We start from the raw sequence: 13,063 nt of genomic DNA, 5'->3' as shown, positions 1-13,063 counted from the left end.
TTTCTTGAGATGGTTCCGTGTGTAGGCCTACGGCAAATGTTTTGAAAAAGACTCAGTGAATCGTCTTTGTGCGTACATAGCCATAACTGCATGGGTTACCCTATTAGGTAACCCTTTACTTTCCGGTACAGTAATTACATGGTAGTTACCACGTAATTACAAGGTAATTACTTGGTAACCACCCCGTATTTACTGAGTAATAACTAGGTAATTACAAGGTAATTAGAATGTATTTTACATAGTAATTACCTGGTGTTACCTGGTAATTCCCAGATACATTCCTGAGAACTACCAGGTAATTACTAGGTAATTTAAAGCATGTACCTGGTAATTCCATAGTAACTACCTGGTAATACACTTAGCAATTACTTAGTTTATTACCCGGTAGTTCCCTGGTATTTTCTTAGATACTACAAGGTAATTATTAGGTAATTATAAGTATTTTATTATGTATTTAGCATGTAATTATACTGTAACTACCTGGTAATACACTTAGCAATTACTAGGTTTATTACCCGGTAGTTACCTGGTATTTTCTTGTATACTACAAGGTAATTATTAGGTAATTATAAGTATTTTATTATGTATTTAGCATGTAATTATAGTGTAACTACCTGGTAATACACTTAGCAATTACTAGGTTTATTACCCGGTAGTTACCTGGTATTTTCTTGTATACTACAAGGTAATTATTAGGTAATTATAAGTATTTTATTATGTATTTAGCATGTAATTATAGTGCAACTACCTGGTAATACACATAGTAATTACAAGGTATATTGCCTGGTATTTACCAGGTATTTGCTTTGCTACTACCAGGAATTTATGAGTAGTTGCTTATGCAATTACTATATAATTACATGGTAACTACCATGTAATATACCTATTAATGTCTAGGTAATTCCTATGTATTTTCTTAGAAATTACTAGGTAATTACCGTTTAATTTCATGTTAACTATCATGTTATTTACCTGGTCCTTACCTTGATAGGTAACCCATTATAATCTGTGCATATACAAAGGTACTTACCTGGTATTTACCCAATAACTCCAAAAAGTATTTACAGGGAAATTACCCAGTAGTTACTGTTGGTTTGTACTGTAAAGTAAAGCGTGATCAATTCCATGACCTTACCTGGTAATTACTCAGTATTAACCCAATAACTACAAAAGGTATTTACATGGAAATTACCCAGTAGTTACTGTTGGTTTGTACTGTAAAGTAAAGCGTGATCAATTCCATGACCTTACCTGGTAATTACTAAGTGCTTACCCTGTAACCAGAATAATTATGTGCCTTGCATTTAGCCAGTGTAAGTGCAACTACTGAAAAATAAGTACTTTTTTTTTGGGACCAAATGGCATCATTGCCATGGGTGGATAAAATAACCAGGCCTCAAAAATGACCAGTGTCGTTCATTTGTGTTCAGTGCATGCTTCTCCGGTGTCCGTGAGTCTGCTTCTCCCCTGGACAGCACACTGCATCTGAAATCCAGTTCCCACCCCAAGCACCAGCAAGCAACCCCACCATAACCAAGGCATGATACAACACAAATATAAATTCATTACATTAACACCTCCTCAACCACCACCAACCTTGACATAACACGCAAAAAAACAGGTGAGCTGGCAAAGAGATTTCTTTATAAAATGCTGTAATGCTTTTCAATAAACAAACAAAAAAAATCACATGTTCGACAGTGCAATACTATAAAAAAAACTATTTACAAGAAGTACACAAAATGACAGTTGATTCTTCACACATTGGTTGCCAACCCCGAGTTCCCCGAGTTTATAATGGTACCCCCCAATTGCCAACCCCGAGTTCCCCGACCAAAAAAGAAAAAAACATTTTTGGACCTCTAGAAATGTATTAGGCATGATCGCGATTTTGCATGTTTAACCCCCATACAACCCCCATACAACTCAGGTAGCAGACCTCCAAGCTCACAACAGTGTAAAACATAATGGCTGCTATCTCATGAATGCCTGAACGGATTTCCAATCGGATTCTTTTGTTTGAAAGCTGGGAGCATTGTGCACACACATGGTGCATGATCTAGGCATGGGCGTGCATGATCCGTGCACTATGAATTACATGGAGTCTATGGAGACCTTGGCAACTTGGACCCTCAAGAGATTTTTTTTTTAAGGCAACAAATGTGTTCATATACATATGAGTCGAACCGCTGAGATAATTTTAACACAGTTCTTATATGAAATATATGAAAAGGGTCTAGGGGAATTCAGAATGGGGGAAGAAAATGACGAACCAGCTAGGATGGGTAAATTACGTCACGCTTTACTGTTCTAAGGTTTAAGGCGCTTTCCCACTGCGCCCGATAACGATAGTTTTCAATTGAAGTGGATGGCAGCGTCCACAACACAACGATACAGCCGTCATAATTGACGTGAACGCCATCGCCGACATGTCGCTATCGTTATCGGGCACAGTGGGAAAGGGCCATTACACTTGGTAACATGCTCTGACATCCTTGAACAATCGTCCAAGAATGCCCTCCCTGTGTTCCCTCCCCAGCCAGTAATGCCACTCGATGAACCGTAGGTTCATCTTCAGTGCCTTCTCAGTGAGGTTCCCCCTGTACCTATAGATGTCTTCCTTGCAACTATTTTAGAGTATAAACTAATTTGAGTAAACTAGTCTGTATCTATTTTGTTTCTATGTTCAAATATCCTGAGTTAACTCTTTTTCCTTTTCTTTCCTTCCACAGGTAAAAACCCAAACCAAGAATGGATGATCACAGGTAGAGGTATCAAAAGTATCAAAAATCAAAATAGAACAATGAATTTCAAATACTTGGAATGTAATGAAAATAATAAAATACAAAAATAAATGTACTTCAATGCTCAATGTTCAATTCAAAATCAAATGTCCTCTTATTCAAAAATCAAATATATCTAATATGGCTCAGTCTTTTTCAGTTAGATCCAAAAAGAAAAATATGACACTTTAATACTGTCCTTTTTCAGCTCAGTGTGTCTAAATCCGAAGGCACTTTGACTCAGTGCTTAAGTTGTGCCTTAATACTGTAAGTTCAGTCCAAAAAATAAAATAAAACTGGTGTCTCAATTAATCTCAGTCCAAAAAATGAAAAAAAAGTAATCTGTTCAAAATTGTACTCCGATACTCCTACCAGTCTGGCAGTGAGTGACTCTGTTGGTTGGTTGTGCAAAGTGGACCCTTTGCACTGCTTGTAGATCAGCTATCTAATGTCCGTGGGCCTCCTCGCTCGCCATCCTGTATCTCCAGGAAATATCATGGGGTGTTTCCCAGCAAGGGAAAAAACCTGACCTGTACAGCAGGCCATAAAGAAAATAACATCACTATAAGTAACTCAAATCAAAACATCAAAGTGTTTCAGGCACTGTGTGACTGTGGGCCAATTAACACTAGCTGCAGTAGACAACTAGACCCAAATTGATGGCTGATTGCTGTCAGCTGGCTGCCCAGCTCAGTTACTCTGATTACATAAATCCGTTTTTTACCATGGATAAATCTTCACATTTAACACCAGAAACATGCACAATACCCTTGTATTCCTTAAATAATGCAAAACGTTTTCATTACAAGTGCAAAAACAATGACTTAGTGCAATTATTCCGTTTTCAACTCACCAAAACAATTGGCTGTACAAACACAAACAAACAGCTTCTTCCTGTACAAGGGCTGCTCCCAGGTTTGACCAAACGTTCCCCCAAAAGGTGGCTTGCTTGTCACACTTTTAGGCTTGTAATCAAACAGTTTCTGGTAGTTTTCTTATCATAAACTAATTCACTTTTCAGTTCAGTTCTGACATTCACTCCTCCTTCTCTCTCTCTCCTCTCCAGGTAATGACAGGCTGCACACACACTCTGCACTCAGGGGAAGTACGTCATCTGCCACTTAAAGGCATATGTTGTGTTTTCTGTACATGTACAGTTTTAAAGTAGCTTCTTAACATAATAAAACCATTCCCATTTTAAACCAACGTATGAATTCTGTATTTATTAATCACTTGAGTGTCTTAATGAATTATTCATGCATTTTAATGAACTGTTCATATTTATTCATTTTCTGTATATATTCTGTACATACCCATTTTAAATGCATGAATAATTCATTAAGACACTCAAGTGATTAATAAATACAGAAGTCATACGTTGGTTTAAAATGGGAATGGTTTTATTATGTTAAGAAGCTACTTTAAAACTGTACATGTACAGAAAACACAACATATGCCTTTAAGAGGCAGATGACGTACTTCCCCTTTAAGGGCAGAGTGTGTGTGCAGCCTGTCATTACCTGGAGAGGAGAGAGAGAGAAGGAGGAGTGAACGTCAGAACTGAACTGAAAAGTGAATTGATTTATGATAAGAAAACTACCAGAAACTGTTTGATTACAAGCCTAAAAGTGTGACAAGCAAGCCACCTTTTGGGGGAACGTTTGGTCAAACCTGGGAGCAGCCCTTGTACAGGAAGAAGCTGTTTGTTTGTGTTTGTACAGCCAATTGTTTTGGTGAGTTGAAAACGGAATAATTGCACTAAATCATTGTTTTTGCACTTGTAATGAAAACGTTTTGCATTATTTAAGGAATACAAGGGTATTGTGCATGTTTCTGGTGTTAAATGTGAAGATTTATCCATGGTAAAAAACGGATTTATGTAATCAGAGTAACTGACCTGGGCAGCCAGCTGACAGCAATCAGCCATCAATTTGGGTCTAGTTGTCTACAGCAGCTAGTGTTAATTGGCCCACAGTCACACAGTGCCTGAAACACTTTGATGTTTTGATTTGAGTTACTTATAGTGATGTTATTTTCTTTATGGCCTGTTGTACAGGTCAGGTTTTTTCCCTTGCTGGGAAACACCCCATGATATTTCCTGGAGATACAGGATGGCGAGCGAGGAGGCCCACGGACATTAGATAGCTGATCTACAAGCAGTGCAAAGGGTCCACTTTGCACAACCAACCAACAGAGTCACTCACTGCCAGACTGGTAGGAGTATCGGAGTACAATTTCGAACGGATTACTTTATTTCATTTTTTGGACTGAGATAATTGAGACACCAGTTTTATTTTATTTTTTGGACTGAACTTACAGTATTAAGGCACAACTTAAGCACTGAGTCAAAGTGCCTTCGGATTTAGACACACTGAGCTGAAAAAGGACAGTATTAAAGTGTCATATTTTTCTTTTTGGATCTAACTGAAAAAGACTGAGCCATATTAGATATATTTGATTTTTGAATAAGAGGACATTTGATTTTGAATTGAACATTGAGCATTGAAGTACATTTATTTTTGTATTTTATTATTTTCATTACATTCCAAGTATTTGAAATTCATTGTTCTATTTTGATTTTTGATACTTTTGATACCTCTACCTGTGATCATCCATTCTTGGTTTGGGTTTTTACCTGTGGAAGGAAAGAAAAGGAAAAAGAGTTAACTCAGGATATTTGAACATAGAAACAAAATAGATACAGACTAGTTTACTCAAATTAGTTTATACTCTAAAATAGTTGCAAGGAAGTCATCTATAGGTACAGGGGGAACCTCACTGAGAAGGCACTGAAGATGAGGTTCATCGAGTGGCATTACTGGCTGGGGAGGGAACACAGGGAGGGCATTCTTGGACGATTGTTCAAGGATGTCAGAGCATGTTACCAACTGCGCCCGATAACGATAGCGACATGTCGGCGATGGCGTTCACGTCAATTATGACGGCTATATCATTGTGTTGTGGACGCTGCCATCCACTTCAATTGAAAACTATCGTTATCGGGCGCAGTGGGAAAGCGCCTTAAACCTTAGAACAGTAAAGCGTGACGTAATTTACCCATCCTAGCTGGTTCGTCATTTTCTTCCCCCATTCTGAATTCCCCTAGACCCTTTTCATATATTTCATATAAGAACTGTGTTAAAATTATCTCAGCGGTTCGACTCATATGTATATGAACACTTGTTGTTGTTGTTGCCTTAAAAAAAAAATCTCTTGAGGGTCCAAGTTGCCAAGGTCTCCATAGACTCCATGTAATTCATAGTGCACGGATCATGCACGCCCATGCCTAGATCATGCACCATGTGTGTGCACAATGCTCCTAGCTTTCAAACAAAAGAATCCGATTGGAAATCCGTTCAGGCATTCATGAGATAGCAGCCATTATGTTTTACACTGTTGTGAGCTTGGATGTCTGCTACCTGAGTTGTATGGGGGTTGTATGGGGGTTAAACATGCAAAATCGCGATCATGCCTAATACATTTCTAGAGGTCCAAAAATGTTTTTTTCTTTTTTGGTCGGGGAACTCGGGGTTGGCAATTGGGGGGTACCATTATAAACTCGGGGAACTCGGGGTTGGCAACCAATGTGTGAAGAATCAACTGTCATTTTGTGTACTTCTTGTAAATAGTTTTTTTATAGTATTGCACTGTCGAACATGTGATTTTTTTTTTGTTTGTTTATTGAAAAGCATTACAGCATTTTATAAAGAAATCTCTTTGCCAGCTCACCTGTTTTTTTGCGTGTTATGTCAAGGTTGGTGGTGGTTGAGGAGGTGTTAATGTAATGGAATTTATATTTGTGTTGTATCATGCCTTGGTTATGGTGGGGTTGCTTGCTGGTGCTTGGGGTGGGAACTACCCTCCCCTGCCCCTTCTTATACTGTTTGTTTAGACTTACTGTTTTCTTTTTTGTTTTTCTTTACATATCTACTGCATAGTACTGTGTTCTATTTGTCTGTCATTCAATGTTATATGAGATACTTAAATGGTTTCCAGTGGAAATAAGCTTAGTCTTTTCATGGATCTCCTTTTAGTAGACCTTGTACCAGTGAACTGTACCGTCATGAAACTGTACCTTTTCCTATGCAAACTTCTAATAAAGTCTTCAATCAATCAATCAAACTGGATTTCAGATGCAGTGTGCTGTCCAGGGGAGAAGCAGACTCACGGACACCGGAGAAGCATGCACTGAACACAAATGAACGACACTGGTCATTTTTGAGGCCTGGTTATTTTATCCACCCATGGCCATGATGCCATTTGGTCCCAAAAAAAAAGTACTTATTTTTCAGTAGTTGCACTTACACTGGCTAAATGCAAGGCACATAATTATTCTGGTTACAGGGTAAACACTTAGTAATTACCAGGTAAGGTCATGGAATTGATCACGCTTTACTTTACAGTACAAACCAATAGTAACTACTGGGTAATTTCCCTGTAAATACTTTTTGTAGTTATTGGGTTAATACTGAGTAATTACCAGGTAAGGTCATGGAATTGATCACGCTTTACTTTACAGTACAAACCAACAGTAACTACTGGGTAATTTCCATGTAAATACCTTTTGTAGTTATTGGGTTAATACTGAGAAATTACCAGGTAAGGTCATGGAATTGATCACGCTTTACTTTACAGTACAAACCAACAGTAACTACTGGGTAATTTCCCTGTAAATACTTTTTGGAGTTATTGGGTAAAACCAGGTAAGTACCTTTGTATATGCACAGATTATAATGGGTTACCTATCAAGGTAAGGACCAGGTAAATAACATGATAGTTAACATGAAATTAAACGGTAATTACCTAGTAATTTCTAAGAAAATACATAGGAATTACCTAGACATTAATAGGTATATTACATGGTAGTTACCATGTAATTATATAGTAATTGCATAAGCAACTACTCATAAATTCCTGGTAGTATCAAAGAAAATACCTGGTAAATACCAGGCAATATACCTTGTAATTACTATGTGTATTACCAGGTAGTTACACTATAATTACATGCTAAATACATAATAAAATACTTATAATTACCTAATAATTACATTGTAGTATACAAGAAAATACCAGGTAACTACCGGGTAATAAACCTAGTAATTGCTAAGTGTATTACCAGGTAGTTACAGTATAATTACATGCTAAATACATAATAAAATACTTATAATTACCTAATAATTACCTTGTAGTATCTAAGAAAATACCAGGGAACTACCGGGTAATAAACTAAGTAATTGCTAAGTGTATTACCAGGTAGTTACTATGGAATTACCAGGTACATGCTTTAAATTACCTAGTAATTACCTGGTAGTTCTCAGGAATGTATCTGGGAATTACCAGGTAACACCAGGTAATTACTATGTAAAATACATTCTAATTACCTTGTAATTACCTAGTTATTACCCAGTAAATACGGGGTGGTTACCAAGTAATTACCTTGTAATTACGTGGTAACTACCATGTAATTACTGTACCGGAAAGTAAAGGGTTACCAGTGATTCTTCATGAAGGGTTCAGCTTTAGTTTATGCAGGACACAAGAGTCTAGCCCCGCCCAGCTGTAGTCAGCTGTCCAATCAGCTCTTTTCCTATTCCTCATTCACATATCAGCTGGTCATGACATCACACTGTCATACTCCAATCAGAGCTCTCCTTCAGTAGGGAAGGCTCCTTTAAATACATGTCTCTTTCTCTACCTATGCTTGGTTATCCAAAGCCTTTAATACACACTGATATATGGATATGCGCTGCTATAGCTGCCTCCTCCACCCCAGCCTCCACATTTTTATCGGTCTGGCTAAGCTCAAATACTTGTGATTACGTCTGTTGATTTAAGTTATGTGTCGATGTATTGCCATTGTTCTGCTATTGTATCCCTATGAGGGGTTTTGAGGGGTTTTGCATTCCCTGATTTTCTATGGCAAGCTGCTTGAATAGAATTCAGGGAACATCTCTGAACGCCAAGAGTAACTGTATTCCATGTATGCAATAACTGGTTAAATCTGTGTTGACGTGACGTTCCTGACTAACTGTGCTGTGTTGTTTACAGAAGGAGCCCAGCTCTGCTGGTGAAGGAACAGAGGCTTCAGTCCCTCAGACTGAAGCTGAGGCTGCTGGAATACCAGAGGAGGTTGGAGCGCCCCCTGTAGGGGAGACGGTGGAGGACAAACCAGCAGTGAGTGTTTGGAAGCAGCATCATAACAGCTCACTCTTTATTTGACTTCCAATAGTATATAGTACATATGTCATGTATGTAAGTATGTCACGGTACGTTTGGAATTGTTGGTAGGATTGGAGAGGTGCGCTTGTTTTCGGCACGAGGCAGAGCAAGCTAACAACAAAACATTAGTAGCTACGCTAGCTTAACCTTAACCCTAATGTCAGTAAAACTAACGCTGGTGAATGCTAACCTGGTCTTCCCAATGTATGAATGAATGGACCATTGTAAAGCGCTAAATAAGTGGTCCATTTAGATCCATCTGGGTTCTGTACCCTCGCAGAGTTTTCGATCGCGGGAGTGGAGGGGGCTTTGATGGGGTTGCCAAAATAAATCCCTCATAATATGGGGTCGTGCTAGAAAGAAGTTTGAGAACCCCTGCTCTATATCAATGAGTGATATCAGAATATAGATCTATTAGGCCATTGTATCACTTTAGTTTAGCCTAATCAATTCATGCTTGATTCAACAAAAGTAAAGTAAAAACGCACAGTCATGTAATAAAAGTTCTCATCACTGTTTGAAGCTGTGAGAACTAAAATGAATGTTTTCCTTCCAAAGTCCACCATCAGCTCTCCTGTGGATGAAGCAGTGACCACACAGCCAGAACAACAGGACCAGGTATGGTTGGCTCTTCACAAATAGCAGATCTACAAGCTCACAGTGCGTAATTTCTTAGGGACTTAAGGACTTCTGACGTAAACAATACCGTACCTTTTAGGCAGGGTGTTTAACTGTACTTGTACTGTACTACATTTCAATTGTTGACTATACTTGTACTGTTCTCCATTTTTGTCTAATAAAATAATCAATCAATCATTCATGAAGTGTTAACTGACCCTGCTTCTCTCTGCGTTCAGACGCCACCTGCTGGACTCTTGGACACAACACCTCCAAGAGAAGACACTCCCTGGGTATGGGATAATAATCATTATGTTTAAATGAAGACACTCCCTGGGTATGGGATAATAATCATTATGTTTAAATGAAGATACTCCCTGGCTATGGGATAATAATCATTGTTTAAATGAAGACACTCCCTGGCTATGGGATAATAATCATTGTTTAAATGAAGATACTCCCTGGGTATGGGATAATAATCATTTTAAAGGCTGACTTACAATTAAATAATGACCCATGAGGGTCCATTTGGTCCAATTCGAACACTCTCAGAGTTATGGGGGTTTGAAAACCACTACTAGAGGACTCATAATGTGCTGTAGTGTTGTATTAAATCAGTGTCATACATACTGTATAGAAAACCTGGACACTGACATTCACTAATTGGGTCTTATGATCAAAATAAGAACATTATAATGGTGTAAAAAAAAAAAAAAAAAGATTTGCCACGGACACTTTTTTCTGTGTACAGACATTGATGATCCCTGCCTGGTGATGATAATGATGGACGATTGATTGATTGATTGATTGATTGAAAACTTTATTCGAAGTTTGCATAGGAAATGTTACAGTTTCATGACATTACAGTTCACTGGTACACGGGCAAGAAAGCCTATGGCTGGTTTCAATTGAGTACCTTAACTCTTTCTACGCTTTGAACGTTCCCGTTCGCCCCATTTTTTACAGAACCTCAACGCCAATTGTACGTTCTTTGGCTCGTTCTTTTGTACCTTGGTTTGATGTCTGTAAGCTGATGAGGGGTCCCGCCGCCGTGTACTGTAATCACATGGCGAGCAGTGATGTTCTTAAAAATCCATTATGCGTTTACATCAACGGAGACCATTTCGCTTCCGTGTTGATATCTCTGGCCCAGGGGCTTTGTTGCCAATGTGTGTTCCTAGTCCATGGGAGGAGGAAGCGGCCACATTAATGGCATTACGCCCCCCTCTGCTGGCTGGTCAGCGAAAGCGCATGCAAAAAAGGCCAAATAGGCAAGTGTCAAAAAAAAAAAAAAAAAAAAGCCAACAATCTACTATAACATTGCAAAGGTAAGCCGCTTTTTGATGGCACCAGACCCAATAAATAAATAAATAATCTGGCAGTAGGAGAGTTAAAAAAAAAAAAAAAAAATCTAATATAATATTGAATGACAGACAGATAGAACACAGTACTATACAGAATAGATACTCAGAAATGATGATGATGATGATGATGATGGTGGTGATGATGATGATGATGATGATGGTGATGATGATGATGATGATGATCTTCATCATGTGTAGGACTCGGTTCCTGATCCGGTGGAGAAACAGGTCAGCAACGCTGAGGAGACACCGGTAAATACATTAATGACTTTAATTTGATTCATTTAATGTATTTATTTATTGTCCATTTGCAATGAGATGTTTAGGTACGTGTACGGTGTACCCCATAGGCCTTGGGGTCCCCGGGGGTATGTATAGGAATATGTATTTTACTGTTATGGGTAATAATGACAAAACATTGGCAGACAGACTTTGTGTGAACCTGCTCATCTGTAGATTGTTAAACCAAATTACATCAATACCTTGACTAAAACAACTGACAGGGTTCCCACACATTTCTACCAATGAATTTCCAAAACTTTTCCAAAACTTTTCCAGAATATTTGACCCAATTTCCAGGACTATACAACAATAATTCAGCGCAATAAGGAGTCTCATACTCCTATGTGCAATGCCCAAAGTCAGGCAGTGTAGCAAACATAAAGCGTGCACGCTGCGAACGGGCCGTGGCGCACATGCCCAGTTGCCCACGTCAAAAGGTAAGAATATCGTGGCAGGGAACCCTCAAAGTCGATTTATGGTGGCAGTAAAATCAATAACCAATTAAAGCTGCAAGCAGCAATGACCGGGCCCTCGCAGCTCTACCCACGTCACAAGGCCAGCAGGCAATCAGAAACCAAACAGGAAGTCAACCATTTCGACTAATTAGTGGCGTTTTGGCGCATTTTTGGCCGTTATCACGGGTCGCACTTTAACGATAGTTTAAAGTTTTTCTCAAAAAAAAATGTTGAGAAAAAAAAAATTTTGAGAAAAAAATTTTTGAGAAAAAAAAAAATTGAGAAAAAAATTTGAGAAAAAAGATTTTTGAGAAAAAAAAATTTTTGAGAAAAAAAAAATTGAGAAAAAAAAATTTTGAGAAAAAATAAATTTTGAGAAAAAATAAATTTTGAGAAAAAAATTTGAGAAAAAAAAGATTTGAGAAAAAAAAAATTTTGAGAAAAAAAAAATTTGAGAAAAAAAAATTTGAGAAAAAAAGAATTTGAGAAAAAAAAAATTTGAGAAAAAAAATGTTTTGAGAAAAAAAAATTTGAGAAAAAAAAATTTAGAAAAAAAAAATTTTGAGAAAAAAAAATTTTGAGAAAAAAAAATTTTGAGAAAAAAAAATGAGAAAAAAAATTTTGAGAAAAAAAAATTTTGAGAAAAAAAAAATTTTTTGAGAAAAAAAAAATTTTGAGAAAAAAAATCTTTTTGAGAATTTTTTTTTTTTGAGAAAGTCTGTACGACAAACGGTTCATGAGTTATAGAGGCACTTCCTGTTTGGTGAAGGGCACTTCCTGTTTGGCGAAGGAAGCGTCAATTAAGGTTAAGGACTCTTAATCAAGTCATATGATACCAGCCACAACTCTGTAGGATAAACCAGAGCCCTAGAATGGAGAGTTGCGTCACTCCCGTTCACTTCATGGGGCCAGGTCTTCTACGCACACATCTATTGGCGTATAGTGACAAACGGCCAACCGGAAGTTTACAAAATGCATTGAAGTCTATGAGGTGTAAAGTGACAATGAACCACGTGACCAGCGCTGTTTCTGACCCCGCGGTGACACCACTCTCTGATTATACTGCTCTGGGATAAACGGTTGAAGAGTAACAGCCAAAAAAAGGAACAATCAAGTATGGACCAATCAGAAGAGGGGGCACTTCCTGTTTGGTGAAGGAAGTTTGACCCTTCGCCACGGGCACGCCGTTTTACGAAAACTCACGATTTTGATAACTTTTCATTGTTAAGGTGTCTTGAGTATGCCGAGCGAACTTGAAGTTGATCCGATTAACCCCCTAGGAGGAGTTCGTTAAAGTGCGACACGTGAAAACGTCCAAAAATACACCAAAACGCCACTAATT

General features: G+C 38.0%; 1 protein-coding gene across 4 annotated transcripts in view; it reads left to right on the top strand.

Moving 5' to 3' along the window:
• The window catches only part of amph (amphiphysin), an 88,665-nt gene that overhangs the window by 61,183 nt on the left and 14,419 nt on the right, over positions 1-13,063 (top strand). For all 4 annotated transcript variants that reach the window (XM_080725147.1, XM_080725146.1, XM_080725145.1 and 1 more), the window contains 4 exons: positions 8,832-8,957; positions 9,561-9,620; positions 9,860-9,913; positions 11,183-11,236. In XM_080725147.1, coding sequence (XP_080581273.1) covers positions 8,832-8,957; positions 9,561-9,620; positions 9,860-9,913; positions 11,183-11,236 — 294 coding nt within the window. The remainder of the gene's footprint in view (positions 1-8,831; positions 8,958-9,560; positions 9,621-9,859; positions 9,914-11,182; positions 11,237-13,063) is intronic.

The sequence above is a fragment of the Nannobrachium achirus genome (genome assembly GCF_963921795.1).
Source record: "Nannobrachium achirus genome assembly, chromosome: 5".
Taxonomy (NCBI): Eukaryota; Metazoa; Chordata; class Actinopteri; order Myctophiformes; family Myctophidae; genus Nannobrachium; species Nannobrachium achirus.
The sequence above is the reverse complement of the archived record's forward strand: the minus strand, read 5'-3'. Positions and strand labels throughout refer to the sequence as shown.